The 12,935-nt window shown below is 63.1% G+C and overlaps 1 protein-coding gene across 1 annotated transcript in view; it reads left to right on the top strand.

Moving 5' to 3' along the window:
* Positions 1-12,935, top strand: part of KCNQ2 (potassium voltage-gated channel subfamily Q member 2) — a 49,449-nt gene that overhangs the window by 16,410 nt on the left and 20,104 nt on the right. The window contains exons 9-15 of the mRNA XM_029918001.1: positions 601-727; positions 1,043-1,218; positions 1,862-1,987; positions 4,865-4,975; positions 5,687-5,782; positions 9,928-10,022; positions 11,160-11,189. Coding sequence (XP_029773861.1) covers positions 601-727; positions 1,043-1,218; positions 1,862-1,987; positions 4,865-4,975; positions 5,687-5,782; positions 9,928-10,022; positions 11,160-11,189 — 761 coding nt within the window. The remainder of the gene's footprint in view (positions 1-600; positions 728-1,042; positions 1,219-1,861; positions 1,988-4,864; positions 4,976-5,686; positions 5,783-9,927; positions 10,023-11,159; positions 11,190-12,935) is intronic.

Raw genomic sequence — 12,935 nt, 5'->3', positions numbered from 1 at the left:
CCTGCAGAGACCTCTCCCCCACGAGCCTGGCCTCCCCCACAGAGACGCCCCCCATGAGCCTGGCCTCCCCCGCAGAGACCTCCCCCATGAGCCTGGCCTCCCCCGCAGAGACCCCTGCCCCATGGCCCCTGCTCTTCCAGGGCAGCCTGGGGGACCTGGGCCCCTTCCAGCCTCGCCTCCTGACACTGTCTTCCTTGCAGTGTCTGCCACAACCGTCACGGCCCCACCTGCTCTCCCCACAGTGTGACAGCCACCCCACCCCACCCCACCCCCTTTCCCACCTGCTCACTGGAGCCTGAGGGCCCAGGTGGCCCCCTGGCCCTGAGGTGTGGGGTGTTTCCCGGCAGGCGTGGGCTTGGGGCGGGGGCTGAGAAGCTGCCAGCAATTGACAGGCAGGGGCGGGTGCCATGGCAACCAGAGTATAATGTCTTCGTTGCTGTTGGTGACGGAGGGGTGGCCCGAGGAGGCCGATCCAGGTCCAGAGTGTGGGACCCCCTACACAAGGCCCACACGGGCTGGGGCCCCGCACCCTAACTCCCACTGGCTGGTCCCAGCCCCGACGCAGGCCTGAGGGGTGGCTCAGCTGGGCCTCTCCTGCAGGAAATCGTGACCATCGTGGTGTTCGGAGTGGAGTACTTCGTGCGGATCTGGGCTGCCGGCTGCTGCTGCCGCTACCGCGGCTGGAGGGGGCGGCTCAAGTTTGCCCGGAAGCCCTTCTGCGTGATCGGTGAGCAGGGTGCACGCGTGAAACGTGAGGGCGCGTGTGTGCACGTGTGCGAGAGGTGAGTGGGTGTGTGCGTTGGCACAGGAGGCAGGCTGAGGCTGAGGACTGGCTCCTTCTGGAAGTTTCTTCCACCTGTCCTCTCGGCTGTGGTGAGCTTGCCCAGTGGTGGGAGGAGGGACAAGCGGCAGGACTGGATGGGGTGGACGGCGGTGCCGTCCCCTTGTGGCTGCGCGTCCACACGGCTGGGGCCCCCCGTCGCCCGCTCCAGACACGGGAGTGCGGGGCCGGGCCCGTCTCGAGCCGCCCCGTCTCCCGCAGACATCATGGTGCTCATCGCCTCCATCGCCGTGCTGGCCGCGGGCTCCCAGGGCAACGTGTTCGCCACGTCGGCGCTCCGGAGCCTGCGGTTCCTGCAGATCCTCAGGATGATCCGCATGGACCGGCGCGGCGGGACCTGGAAGCTGCTGGGCTCTGTGGTCTACGCCCACAGCAAGGTGAGCGTGGGGGTGAGGGTCACAGTCCCTGCCGGATGGAGCCCGGGAGCGCGGGTCAGCTGGGAACCAGCCAGTCCCCCTTTCTCGGGGCGGCTTTCCATGACCTGATCCGTCTGGTCATCTCTCTCCAGAGCAGCTGCCCTGTGGCTCGCTCTGTGCTTGGTGGGCGAGCCTGGGTCCATTCCCTCCCAAGGGGGCCGCTGCCTGAACAGCCTCGCCCCACCCATTCCTTGCTGAGTCCTGAGGCAGGACCAGGCCGGCGTCCGTGCCCAAGGAGGGCAGCCCCTGGGCAGTCGGCTGCCTGCTCCAGGCACGGGGAGGTCGGACGGGTTCTCCGCAGTCCCAGATCTCCAGCAGGAGTGCCTCAGGATTGCGGGGGTGCCCCCCATGCCTGGTGGACTGGGTGCACTGGGTTGTCCTGAGCAGCCATCCTCCTGGGCTCCTGGTGTGCAAGTGCAGGGGCCATGCGGCACAGGGCCACACACCAGCTGTCCCCCTCCCTCCCCGCAGCGGCCCTGGACTCAGGGCCACGTGGCCAAGCAGGTGCCGGCCCGGGCTGCTGAGGGCCCTGTGGGGACACAGAGCTGGATTGGGCGCGGTGCCTGCTGGGGCCGGGCGGCTGGAACGTGACCCTCTCTTTCAGGAGCTGGTGACTGCCTGGTACATCGGCTTCCTCTGCCTCATCCTGGCCTCCTTTCTGGTGTACTTGGCAGAGAAGGGCGAGAACGATCACTTTGATACCTACGCGGATGCCCTCTGGTGGGGCCTGGTGAGTCCTGGCCGCTGGGGTCCTCGTCCTTCAAACTGGGGATGCGCCTGCTTGGCCCTGCCTTCCGTGGGGGCCCTCCTCCTACCTGCAGGCTGCCTCCCGCCCCGCCCCCAGGATGTTACCCCTTCTTCCCCCAGGGCACTGACAGTCACAAGGCTCTCTGGCTGCAGGTGTCTCTCTGGGGCCACCTGCTGGCCACTCAGAAGCAGGGCAGCGGATGGAGAGGCCCCGCCCCCAGGGAGCCCGTGCCCGGCCTTGCCTGGTCATCCACCTTCCTTACTGGCTACCCTGTCGAGTCCTCTGCTGGAGGGAGGAGCGGACAGTCCTTCTGTCACATGGGGAGTCTGGAAAAGGGAAACCGAGCCCCTGGCCCTCCTGGACCCCACCTTCCAAGCTGCCCCACCCAGGGCAGATAGAGTCTTTGGGCCCGAGGCCCCTGCTCACGGCCACCCAGCTCCCAGGCCCCTGGAATGCCCCTCTCTTGTCATCCTCCTCTTTCTGGGCCATCCTCCCAAGGGTCCCTCCCACTCTGTGGGGTGGCCCCAAGTCTGGGCTGTGCCCTGTGGGCTTCGTCCCTATTAGCTGGATGCAGCCTGGCCTGGCTCCTTGCCAGAGAGCCCGGATGTGCCCAGGCAGGGCGCTGGAGTGCCCTGAGGGTGCGGGGCCCTTGGCCTAGAGATGCATGGAGGGTCTGGGGCCCCTTCCTCACATACTGGCCTCGTGGCCTTGGGTAGATACTTCAGATCCAGTGGGGAAAGGAATGTGTAGATTTCACCCGCATCTAAGTGAGAATGGACCTTATCCATAACCATTTTATCAACTGCTGTGCGCCCTGGAGTCTGCGTGCGGTGGCCGGCCGAGCGGGAAGCAGCAGACGGGCAGTGGGCCAGCACTGGTGACGGAGCTCGCCCTGCCCCCGCCCTGTTCGTGGCCACGGGCTTCCCATCTCAGAGAATTGAACCGAAACTCCTGTTTAAGTGTTTCATCAAAGCAGTGCTTAAACATGACGGATAAATACTGCGTACGTGTTAGGGCTGCGGCGCAGTCCCCAGCCCCGCTCTCCGTCCTCCCGGGCAGGGCTCCTGTGGCTTTTCTCCGGGTTTGCCTCCGTATTCCCAACAACATGCTTACACTGCTGTTTCCTGATTTAAACTTCGGACATGAATTATTCACTCTGTGCTGTGCTAGAGGGAGGTCGGGCCCTGTCCTCTCTGCGCGTTCTTGAGTGCCCCCTTCCTTCTTCTCTGCAGGCCCGCATGGCCGTTGGGGCCCTTGCCAGGGGTGAGGGCATCTCCGCCCTGATGCCCCCCTCAAATATGCCCTCGTTTTGGAGGAGCAGACCTGTGGCATTCTGGGAGTCTTCTCAGACCTGAGGCCCCACTCCCACGCCCTCCTGCTGCCAGGAGCCACGCTTCCGGGATCCTTTCTCACAAGCTTCTGGATCGTGGGCGGGTGGGGGGGCCTCCCGTGCACGTGGGCTACAGCCTCCCCCCAGCCCGACGGGCCTCGGGATGGGTCCTCTTACCTCTGCCCATTTCACCAGCTTCGGCCCCTGGGAGACGTCCGTGGCCACATGTGTCCACCTGCTTGATTTTAATTCCATTTTCAAGGTTCCTTTGTTGTATGATGTGATTTCTTCTCTCTGTGTGAGGACCGTGGTGTTTCTAAAAAGGTCCCCTGCCCCCTCGAGGGCTTTCAGAAGCTCAGGTCCACGGTCCATAGTCTGCTCTGGGGCCCCGTGGACTCCAGGGTTCTTCCTTCCTCCTGGTCCTGAGGCCCCTCCCACCAAGCTTCTTTGCCCAACTTTCGCGTTTTTGCAGAGAGTGGTGGATTAAAGTGTCTCCTGTCTTTAAAATACGCTTAGTTTGTGTTGAAAATCTTGACTATAATTCTCATACGACGTGAGGTTTCCAGCAGGGAAGCTTTATGGTGAGAAGACAGTCCCCTTCCTGACCACACCCACTCCTGGCTGCCCTTCTTCATTACCTGTGCCCTTCCAGAATTTTCTATGCTGACCGGAATGGGGATGGTGGCCCCATGTTTGGGCACATTTCTTGCTGCATGTTAATAGGCCCAGAAGGTCCTGCCCCTGGGGCCTTCGTTTACCCAGTGCCATGCCCCAGACTCAGGGTGGGCTCTGTGCACCAGAGCCCAGGGGATGGCTTCCAGGGTCTGCAGGAGGGTGGTGAGAAGCGCCCCTGTCCCCAGGAGCATGAGCCCATCCTCATTGGCAAGTCTGCTAGGGGCCACCTGGGGCTCACCCCACGGGCAGTGGGCCTTCCTGTGTGTCCGAGCGCCCTTCTGATGGGCAGTGCCCTCCCCGCTGGGCAACAGGGCAGCTCGCCCTCCAGCCACACCTCTGGGGGCCCTTCCCATTCTAGCCTCAGCTTATGTCCCCTCCATACGCCCCACCACACAGTCCCCATGCGGTCCCCATCATCTGTCCCTCAGGGCTTCTGCTCAGCACCTTCCCTGTCCAGCCCCTGCCCCTGGCTCTGTACTTCCTGGCTGCTGCCCGGCCTTGAACCCAGAGCTGCCCCCTGTCCCGGGGAGGCCTCTCGGATGGTTTTTCTGCCCTCCCACGTGAGAAGAGGGAACAGAGGCTTCCGGTGGCCCCCACACCCTCCCCTGGCACGTAGGGCAAGTGGAAGGATCCGGAGAGTTCTGACATGGTTGTGGCAGGGTGGGGATGGTGACAGGCCTCATGTGGGTGGCGTGGGAGCACCGTCCCGTGCCTCCAGCCTGCCCCGAGGGGTGCGGGAGGGCACTGCATGGAAGACTCCTGGGGGCCGAGGAGGAGTGCCCAGCTCAGGGCTGCAGATGCCTCCGGCGGTCACCGCCTGGCCCGGCTCGGTGACCGGGCTTGCTGTCCTGCAGATTACGCTGACAACCATCGGCTACGGGGACAAGTACCCCCAGACCTGGAACGGGAGGCTGCTGGCTGCAACCTTCACCCTCATCGGCGTCTCCTTCTTCGCTCTTCCTGCGGTGAGTCCTGTGGCCCCTCCTGCCAGGCCCCCAGGTGACCGCACAACTTGGGACACCTGTCCACGTGGGCTCCATGGGACAGGAGCATGGCTCCCAGCAGGGTCCCCAGTGCCCCAGGAGCTGCACGCAGCAGGTCTGGTGCAAAGAGGACCCTTCTCTGGGTGTGCAGGCAGAGTGTTGGTGGCTTCCATGACGCTCCGTGGGGGCACACTGATCGTTCCTCAGGCTGTGGCTTCTGACCCTGCATCTGTGGTCACCATCAGCCCCGCCCAGCCCTATGGGATCGACCAGTAGGGTCCTCGTGAGCAAGAGCAGTGCTTAGTGGTGGCGAGACCGTCAGGTCTCCTGGGGGCCCTTGCAGAAGGGACGAGGCTCTGCTGTCACCTGCAGCTGGACAGGGCAGGGGGTGGCTCGAGGGGACACAGCTGTCGCAGGCGGTCGCCACCCAGACCTCGGGCTGCACTTGCTTCGGTGTGGGCCAGCTGGGAGGGAGGGTGATCTGTGGGCCCAGATGTGCTCCCTGAGGCCCCGCCACGCCCCGCAGGCTGGAGGTTTCCTTTACCCTAAATCCAGCTGCTTTCCCCAGCGTGGGCCCGAGTGGTTAGGGACTGAGGGGGGAAGCAGGGCCTGTGAGGCCCCCAGGGTGTGCAGGCCGGGGTGGGGGTGGGGGCTGGGTTCCCCCGCCCGAAGTCTGACCCTGATGACTTGCAGGGCATTTTGGGGTCTGGCTTTGCTCTGAAAGTTCAAGAGCAGCACCGGCAGAAGCACTTTGAGAAGAGGCGGAACCCCGCAGCGGGCCTGATCCAGGTGAGCCCAGGTGGCCCCACGGGGGGTCCCCAGCTGCTGTGGGGGGCCTCCTTGGCCCCCGTGTCTCCCTTGCCCAGGGAGGAGCACGGCCCTTGTTCCTTTGCAGGGGCGTGTTGGGCACGGAAGCCAGGTGCAGATGCCCGTGGCCTGCAGTACCTGTAGAGACACCCTGGAGGGTGGCCTCGTCCTGTGTGGGCCCTGGGCCCTGGACCGGGCGGTCACAGGTGCCCCCTGAGGGTCCGCCCTGCTGGGCAGTTGTGATGTTGCAGCTGCCCTGCCCGCTCTCAAGCAGCCCATCCCACCGCTGGGGACACACAGGCCCCTTGGGGTCCGGCAGTGCCTCCCGAGCCCGAGCAGCCGTTGCCCGAGGGGCCCCTCCAAGGCCCGTGGGCACCAGCGACCCAGGGAGCTGTGGTCTTCCCGGGGTGCAGCCTCCTCCCGTGTGTGCGCATGTGCGTGCGTGCCTTGTGGGTTGTGCGCGTTTACCTGTCACCGTAGAAACTGCAAGTGGCTACTCTTTCAAACGCTGAAGAGCACAAAGAAGGACAAAGAGCACAGGGTCACACTGCGCATGTGGCGCTGAGGTCTGAATAGCACACGGGGGAAGGGCACCGTCCGCCTTCTCCTTCCTGGAGGCCATCTTAGCCGTGCCGCTCGCCCCCGAGAGTGTCGGGGTGCCCGTCCCGCTCGCCCCTGTGAGTGTCGGGGTGCCCGTCCCGCTCGCCCCTGTGAGTGTCCGGGTGCCCGTCCCGCTCGCCCCCATGAGTGTCGGGGTGCCCGTCCCGCTCGGCCCCGAGAGTGTCGGGGTGCCCGTCCCGCTCGCCCCTGTGAGTGTCCGGGTGCCCGTCCCCGTCAGGACTCGGGCAGCCCAGGTGTGAGGCTCAAGTGTCCTCCGAAGACGCTGGGGTTGTGGGTGAGGCGGCAGCGGGCGGTGAGGGCGGTGAGGGCGGTGTGTCGCAGGATTGGTGGTCGAGTGCCGTCCCTGGATCCTTCTTGGAGGCAGGTGGTGGGACCACAGTCAGCCGCTCGGGTTTACAGGCGGGGACAGCTGCACCGCTGCTTAGTAGTGGTTCGTCACCTGGCTGTGACCCTGGCACCCAGAGAGGAGCCACGGGGGGAGCCCCAGCAGAGGCCCAGGGTCCTCCACGCCCTGGAAGCCGCTGATGGGCCTGTGTCCTGGCAGCCAGGATGCCTGGGCCACTCTCCTCCTCATTGCCTTTGCACGTGGTCCTGCCAGAGTGGGCCCTGCCCAAGGGAATGGAATCCTCCCTCGGAGTGCCCGGGGCAGGCTCTGAATAGCAGGACAGGGAAGTGGAGGGGTGAGGCCCTGGCTGGACGCTGGGGCACAGGAGAGGGTATGAGTACACGGAGGACACTGGGCCCCAAACCTCAGAGGCAGAGAAGGGGGTGGCAGGGGGGGCCCAAGCTGTAGAGAGCCGGTTAGGAGCCCCCAGGGCCGGCGGGCAGGTAGTGGGCGTGGAGGGCGGATTCGGGCTGCAGGAGCGGGGGTCTGGAGCCTCCCTCTCAGGACCCCACAGTCAGGTCCAGGATCTGGATTGAAGTTTAAGGACCAGAGAATGTCACTGGGAATGGGGAGGGGCAGAACTCCAGCACCTCATTCCTGTGCTAAAGGCACAGAAATGGGCAAACCTGTCAGAATCCTATTTTGGGGAACCCAGGAGCTGAATCAGAATCTTACAACAGCCAGGGGAGGGAGGACAGAGCGGCCCGGCTGCCTGTGGTGTTCAAGGCGCCCGCCCTGGGGCGTCCCCGGCGCGGCCTGCTGGCACAGCCTTCCGTGCGGAGAAGGGTCAGCACAGGGCTTTGCCTTTGTTCCGTTGGCCTGGAAACTTTCTCAGGGCCGTGAGCATTGGTTACAGGGTAACTGCAGGCGAATGTCAAAGCCGGTCTTGGTATGCTTTTGACTTGTAACTTGTGTTTCTTCGTATGATTTAAAAGACATGCATAGAGGTGATCCTAAATCCATTTTTCTGGCACGCAGCATGTAAAGATGTAACAGGAACACGCGAGGGGGGTGGAGGAGGGGCTTTCATGTGCTCAGGTAGCTAAGTTGGCACTGATTCAGACTAGATGGTTGTGAGTGTAACACACTCATAGTCCACATGGTCGTCACTAACAAAACAATTCCTAAAAACTCAGAAGAAGGAAAGGGAAGAAGATCAAGATAGTATTTCAGAAGAAACGAACGCTGGAGGAGACAGCAGTGAAGGGCAGGAAGCAAGCAGAAGTCTCTGTCTGTAGTCACTTTACATGTAGGGGGACCGAACTCTCCCAGTTGAAAGGCAGCGGTTGAAAGGATGGACTTGAAACGTCCCTGGTGGCGTGCTGTCTGCCGAGACTCCTCTTAGACCCAAGGACAGCTCCGGTGAAACGTGCAGCCGCGAAGGCAGATACCCCACAGGGAGTGGTGGCCCGAAGGGGGCGGGGGGGGGGGCTGTGGTCCCCGCAGGCTGCAGGGACAGGGATAGACCTGTCCACACTGGGGACAGAACCTCAGAGTATGTGTGCCAACATCTGACAGCTAGAGGGCGCCCCAGCGGAGACGTCAGCCCCCCCCCCCCATGTCCTGGTGCAGGGACACGGCCCCCAGGGTGGCCCCCACGTCCCCGGGCACCATGGGAGTATTCCCAGGATAGACCACGTTTTGGGCCACAGAACAAGCCTCAAAACGATGATGTTGTAAACATCCAACAGGAAGAATGTCTCTCCAACAAACGGCGTTGGGCCTGCTGAGGAGCCAATTTTAAGAATGAAGTCTTACTTTCATACAGAATATCCTCAAAATGGGCCAAAAACCTAAATTTGAGAGCTGAAACTATAAAATCATTACAAGAAAGTAGGTGCAGAGCTCCATGGCTTTGGTTTCTTAGATCTGATCCCTAAAGCACAAGCGGAAGAGAAAAAACAGATAAATGGGAATTTATCAAAATTAAACATTTTAGTGCCTCAAAGGACACTATGGAGAGAGTAAGAAGCTAACCCACAGAGTGGGGGGAAATACTTGCAAACCCGATTTCTGGTATCCCGAATACATGAGGGGCTCTAACAGTCGAACAACAGCAAGACCGATTAGGAAGTGAATTCGGGACAGACACTCTGGAGAAGACGTCCTGGAGACCCGTCAGCGCGTGCGAAGATGCTCAGCCTCCTTCAGCATCGGAGGAAGGCAGGTCGGAGCCCTGGGGTGGCGAGGACGGAGAGGGGTTGGGGCCCGGCACATTGCTGTGGGGGTGCAGGGGCGCAGCCGCGTCGGAATGCTGGGTGCTCCCGCCGCGGAGGAGGCGCTGCCTGAGGACCCAGCAGCCTCCCCAAGGTCTGTGACCAAAGGAACTGAAAACACGTGCCACCAACACCTTTTCCACAAACGTTTGCGCCAGCGGGATTCACAGCAGCCAGGAGGTGGAAACAACTCGACTGTCCACAAATGGACAAACAAAATACGGTGTTTCTGTGCAATCGAACGTCATTCAACCATTAGAAAGAATTAGCACCCACTACAACGTGCACGGGCCTTGAAAACATCATGAAAAAAGCCGGGCACAAAAGGCCACGTGTCGGGTGGCTGCGTCCAGGACAGGGACGCCATAGAGACGGGCGTGAGTGATGCCAGGTGCCTGCGCACTGGGGTGGGTGCCCCTTCCGGGGGGCGAGGATGTGACACGAGATGTGGGGTGGTGCGTGGCACTGAGTGGGCCTGTCACCCTGGGTCGCACACTTGTAGATGGCGAGTTTTGTGTGCTGGGTATTTCTCCTCAGTTAAAAAGGAACGGGAGACCAGGCCAGGCTGAGACTGGGCCACTGCAGTGGGGTGGGGCCAGGAGTGTGTCCCTGGCTCTGCCCCTCCCCCCCAGCTCCCGAGTCGCCCCTGCCCACACGCCGGGTGACGGTCCCGTCGGGGTTGGAGAGTGCCAGAATGGCCACCATGACAGGTCACGGCTGCTGAGGGTCAGGTGCAGCGGCTGGTGAGCAGCTCCCTGTAGACCTACCGCTCGCTTGGCCTGGGGTGGCGCATGCGCCTCCTACTGACGCTAACCTGAGGCCAGCGGGGGCGGCTGGTGGCCTGCACCGGGGCGAGGCCTCTGGGAGGGGCCTGGGTCTGACCCTTGCCCGCTTCCGATCCACAGTCGGCCTGGAGGTTCTACGCCACCAACCTGTCCCGCACGGACCTGCACTCAACGTGGCAGTACTACGAGCGCACGGTGGCCGTGCCCATGTACAGGTACCGCCGGCCCCGCCCCCGCCGCCGGCCCCGCCCCCACCGTTCCGAAGCCCCATTGTTTTGGTTGTTCATTACTTTAATTGATTTCTTCTTTTTTTTAAAAAAGAATGTATGTACTTTTCATGGACTTCTGTGTGTGGTTTATTTCGCAGTATTAATTTTGTTCTTTGTTTTATAGCTCGTGCTCTTATTTTTCACCTCCATCCACCCCTTGCTTACCTTCCTTGCTGTGGGTCGCGTTATGTTGTGAGCGTCTCGAAGACAGGCCCCACTCGGGAGCTTGCGGAGGTCGGTGCCAGCCGGTTCCGGTGGCCTGCGGCCCGGCATAGCACCCTGCCAGGGCGGGCCCCAGAGCTTTGGAAGTGAAGGGTAACCTTGACCCTCTGTCCTTCAGCGAGGCCGAGGGCCCCTGTCTGGGGGAGGGGCCACATCGAGGCTGTAGGAGCAGGCACCCCAACAGCACAGAACGCACAGCACACCGCACACAGACACTTGGGGGCACCCTCAGATGGGAGAGAAGGGCCCAGAAGCCCTGGCTGGGCGCAGTTGGTGGAGGCAGAGCTCGTGGGCCCGGGAGCCAGACTGGTCACCAGCAGGTGGCTTCCATGCTTTTTCACAGGTGGCTGGCAGTCCCCAGCCACCCCTAGGATTTGTCTGGGGCTTAGAACAAGGTCTGAGGCTGGGGACCCTCGGGGCAGACACCGCCCTGCTGACCTATCCTTGCCCAGCGGTGAACCAAGCCCGAGGCTTTGGAGCCCCCAGGATGTCCTTCACCTGCCCCTGGCAGGTGCTCACCCAGGAGCCCTCACTGGGGGAGTGGGCTGGGCTGCAGAGCTGGGTGGGGCTCTGGGCTGGGGCGACGGCCCCCAGAAGGTCCTGAAGTAGCGATGTGCAGGCAGGGTACAGCCATCCCCTCGGTCCGCTCCTTCAGCAGCCACCACACTGGGCACCCTCCGACGGCCCTGGCTTTCCCGGCACCGCCCCTCGGGCCTGAGCAGGCTGACCCTCGTGCTAATTTTCTTTGTTCTGTTGTTTCCCCCACTTTCCTCGACCATTTGGTTAATTTTCTTTTTCTTATCCCGTTCTTTTAAAATTTTCGTTCTTTTCCCTTTGTGTGTGTGTGAAAACACTTGAAAGCTCGCAAACTCAATCCTACGGGGCCTCCAGGTAGGAGATGCATGGGCCGGACAGCGTGTGTGGTGTGGTTGTTCTCTGTCTGGGACCGTACGGGGCCGCCCCGGACCCCGGACCCCTGGCCTGCACCCCTGCACCCGTGCCCAGCGTGTGTCCCCAGTGCCGGGCGCGGGTGCTGCCCTGGACCCCCTGTGGCCTCCCTGCCTGGAGCCCGGTTTTTTCCCCTCGGACTGCCCCCCCGCCCCGCCCCCCCACTGTCAGCTGCTTTCTCCGGCTGGGTCTGTCTGTCCTGCCTCGTCTCCTGTTTCTCCTCCCTTCTGTCCTGCTTCCTGCCTTGTCTCAGTAGCTGAGTCCCTCCCTCCCTGCAACCCCCCCCCCCAGGCCCCATGCGCAGAGCGCAGAGTGGGTGGACACGGCTTCCCTTGTCCCAGCCGGGGCGCTCCTCCCTGGACCCGAGGACCACGTTGGAGGACCTCGCGTGCTGTCCCGATGGCCATGTCTGCACCCGGTGGGGGTGGGGCTCTCACGCCTCACTCCTGCTGACCTTTGCTGCCCAGAGTGGGGGTGCCGAGCTGCTCTAGGGAACCACACCCCTGCAAGCCAGCGTCTCTGCAGGCCCGTCCCCATGGGTGGGGTGTCGCGCACAGGCCTGCGGACCAAGGGTCCACCCTCCCTGTGTAGACTGAGCCTGGGTCCCCCTGGCAGAAGCTCTGGTGCCCTGCGTGGGAACTGCTAGAATGTTCTCAGAAGGTGGGGGGGTTGCTGTGGGGGCAGGGCCAGGCTGCCCAAATCCCACGGGCATCTCCACCCCAGAGGCCTCTTTCGGAGGAGGGGGCGCTGGTGTCACCTCCTCTCCCTCCCCCGTGCACTGACCTGTCACCTGGGGCTCCAGGCTGCCTGGGCACTTGGGGGTTCCCTGTCACAGGCTCCTCTCCCTCCTTGTCCAGCTGGCCCCTGGCCCCCCAACATGTGGAGCACCCCCTCCCCGGCCTGGGTAGTTAGAGGGGTCCTCTCGGAGCCGGCTGCCCCCCCGGCCAGGTGCTGCTCTCCCGTGGGGCGCCCCCTCACGTCCCTAGCCCTGCGTCCTCCAGGACTGCCCTCAGCCGCGATTGGGGCTGCACGTCCCTGCCCGTGACCCTGCCCCTGTGTGTTCTGTCCCCTGCTGCTGTGTCCAAGGCATGGCGTCCTAGCTGCGTACCTGTGTGTCCCTGAACTTGGACCTGTGTGTGTGGGGCTGAGTGGGGGGTGCTGTCCAGGGTCTCTGCTCCAGATCCAGGGGTGGGTGCCTGAGAGGCAGTAGGGAGGCCAGTTTGGTCCCCATGTCCGGTCCTGGGACCTCTACTGTGCCCATGCCGTGAGCCAACCTGACTGCCCACATATCTCCCGCTTTGTCCTGACCCCCTAGGCCTGGGAGAGCCCTGCAGGGAGGGGAGGGGAGGGGAGAAAGAGAGGGGGAGACATCGCCGCATGTCCCTTCGGAGCCAGCTCTGTAGGCTGTGACCTCAGACCAAGTGCAGGCGGCACCCAGGGAGCTGTGGTGAACAGGGAGGGGTATGGAGGGGCCCGGCTGTCAAGCAGCCAGCCATCCTTCTACTGTGGGGGCACCAGGGAGCCCTGGGTGGCTCACGCGAAGGCAGTGGGGAGGGGCTCCAGCCAGGCTTTCAGGAGGAGGGAGAGCAGGACGTGGGAGCTGGAGCGGAGCACACCTGGTAGCAGGTGTGGGCTGAGCCGGACATGGTCATGCCGTCCACACACCAAGCAGAGGCTCAGATGCTGATC

The sequence above is a fragment of the Suricata suricatta genome, chromosome 12 (assembly GCF_006229205.1).
Source record: "Suricata suricatta isolate VVHF042 chromosome 12, meerkat_22Aug2017_6uvM2_HiC, whole genome shotgun sequence".
Classification (NCBI taxonomy): domain Eukaryota; kingdom Metazoa; phylum Chordata; class Mammalia; order Carnivora; family Herpestidae; genus Suricata; species Suricata suricatta.
Note: the sequence above shows the minus strand (reverse complement) of the source record. Positions and strands in the feature narration are given on the sequence as shown.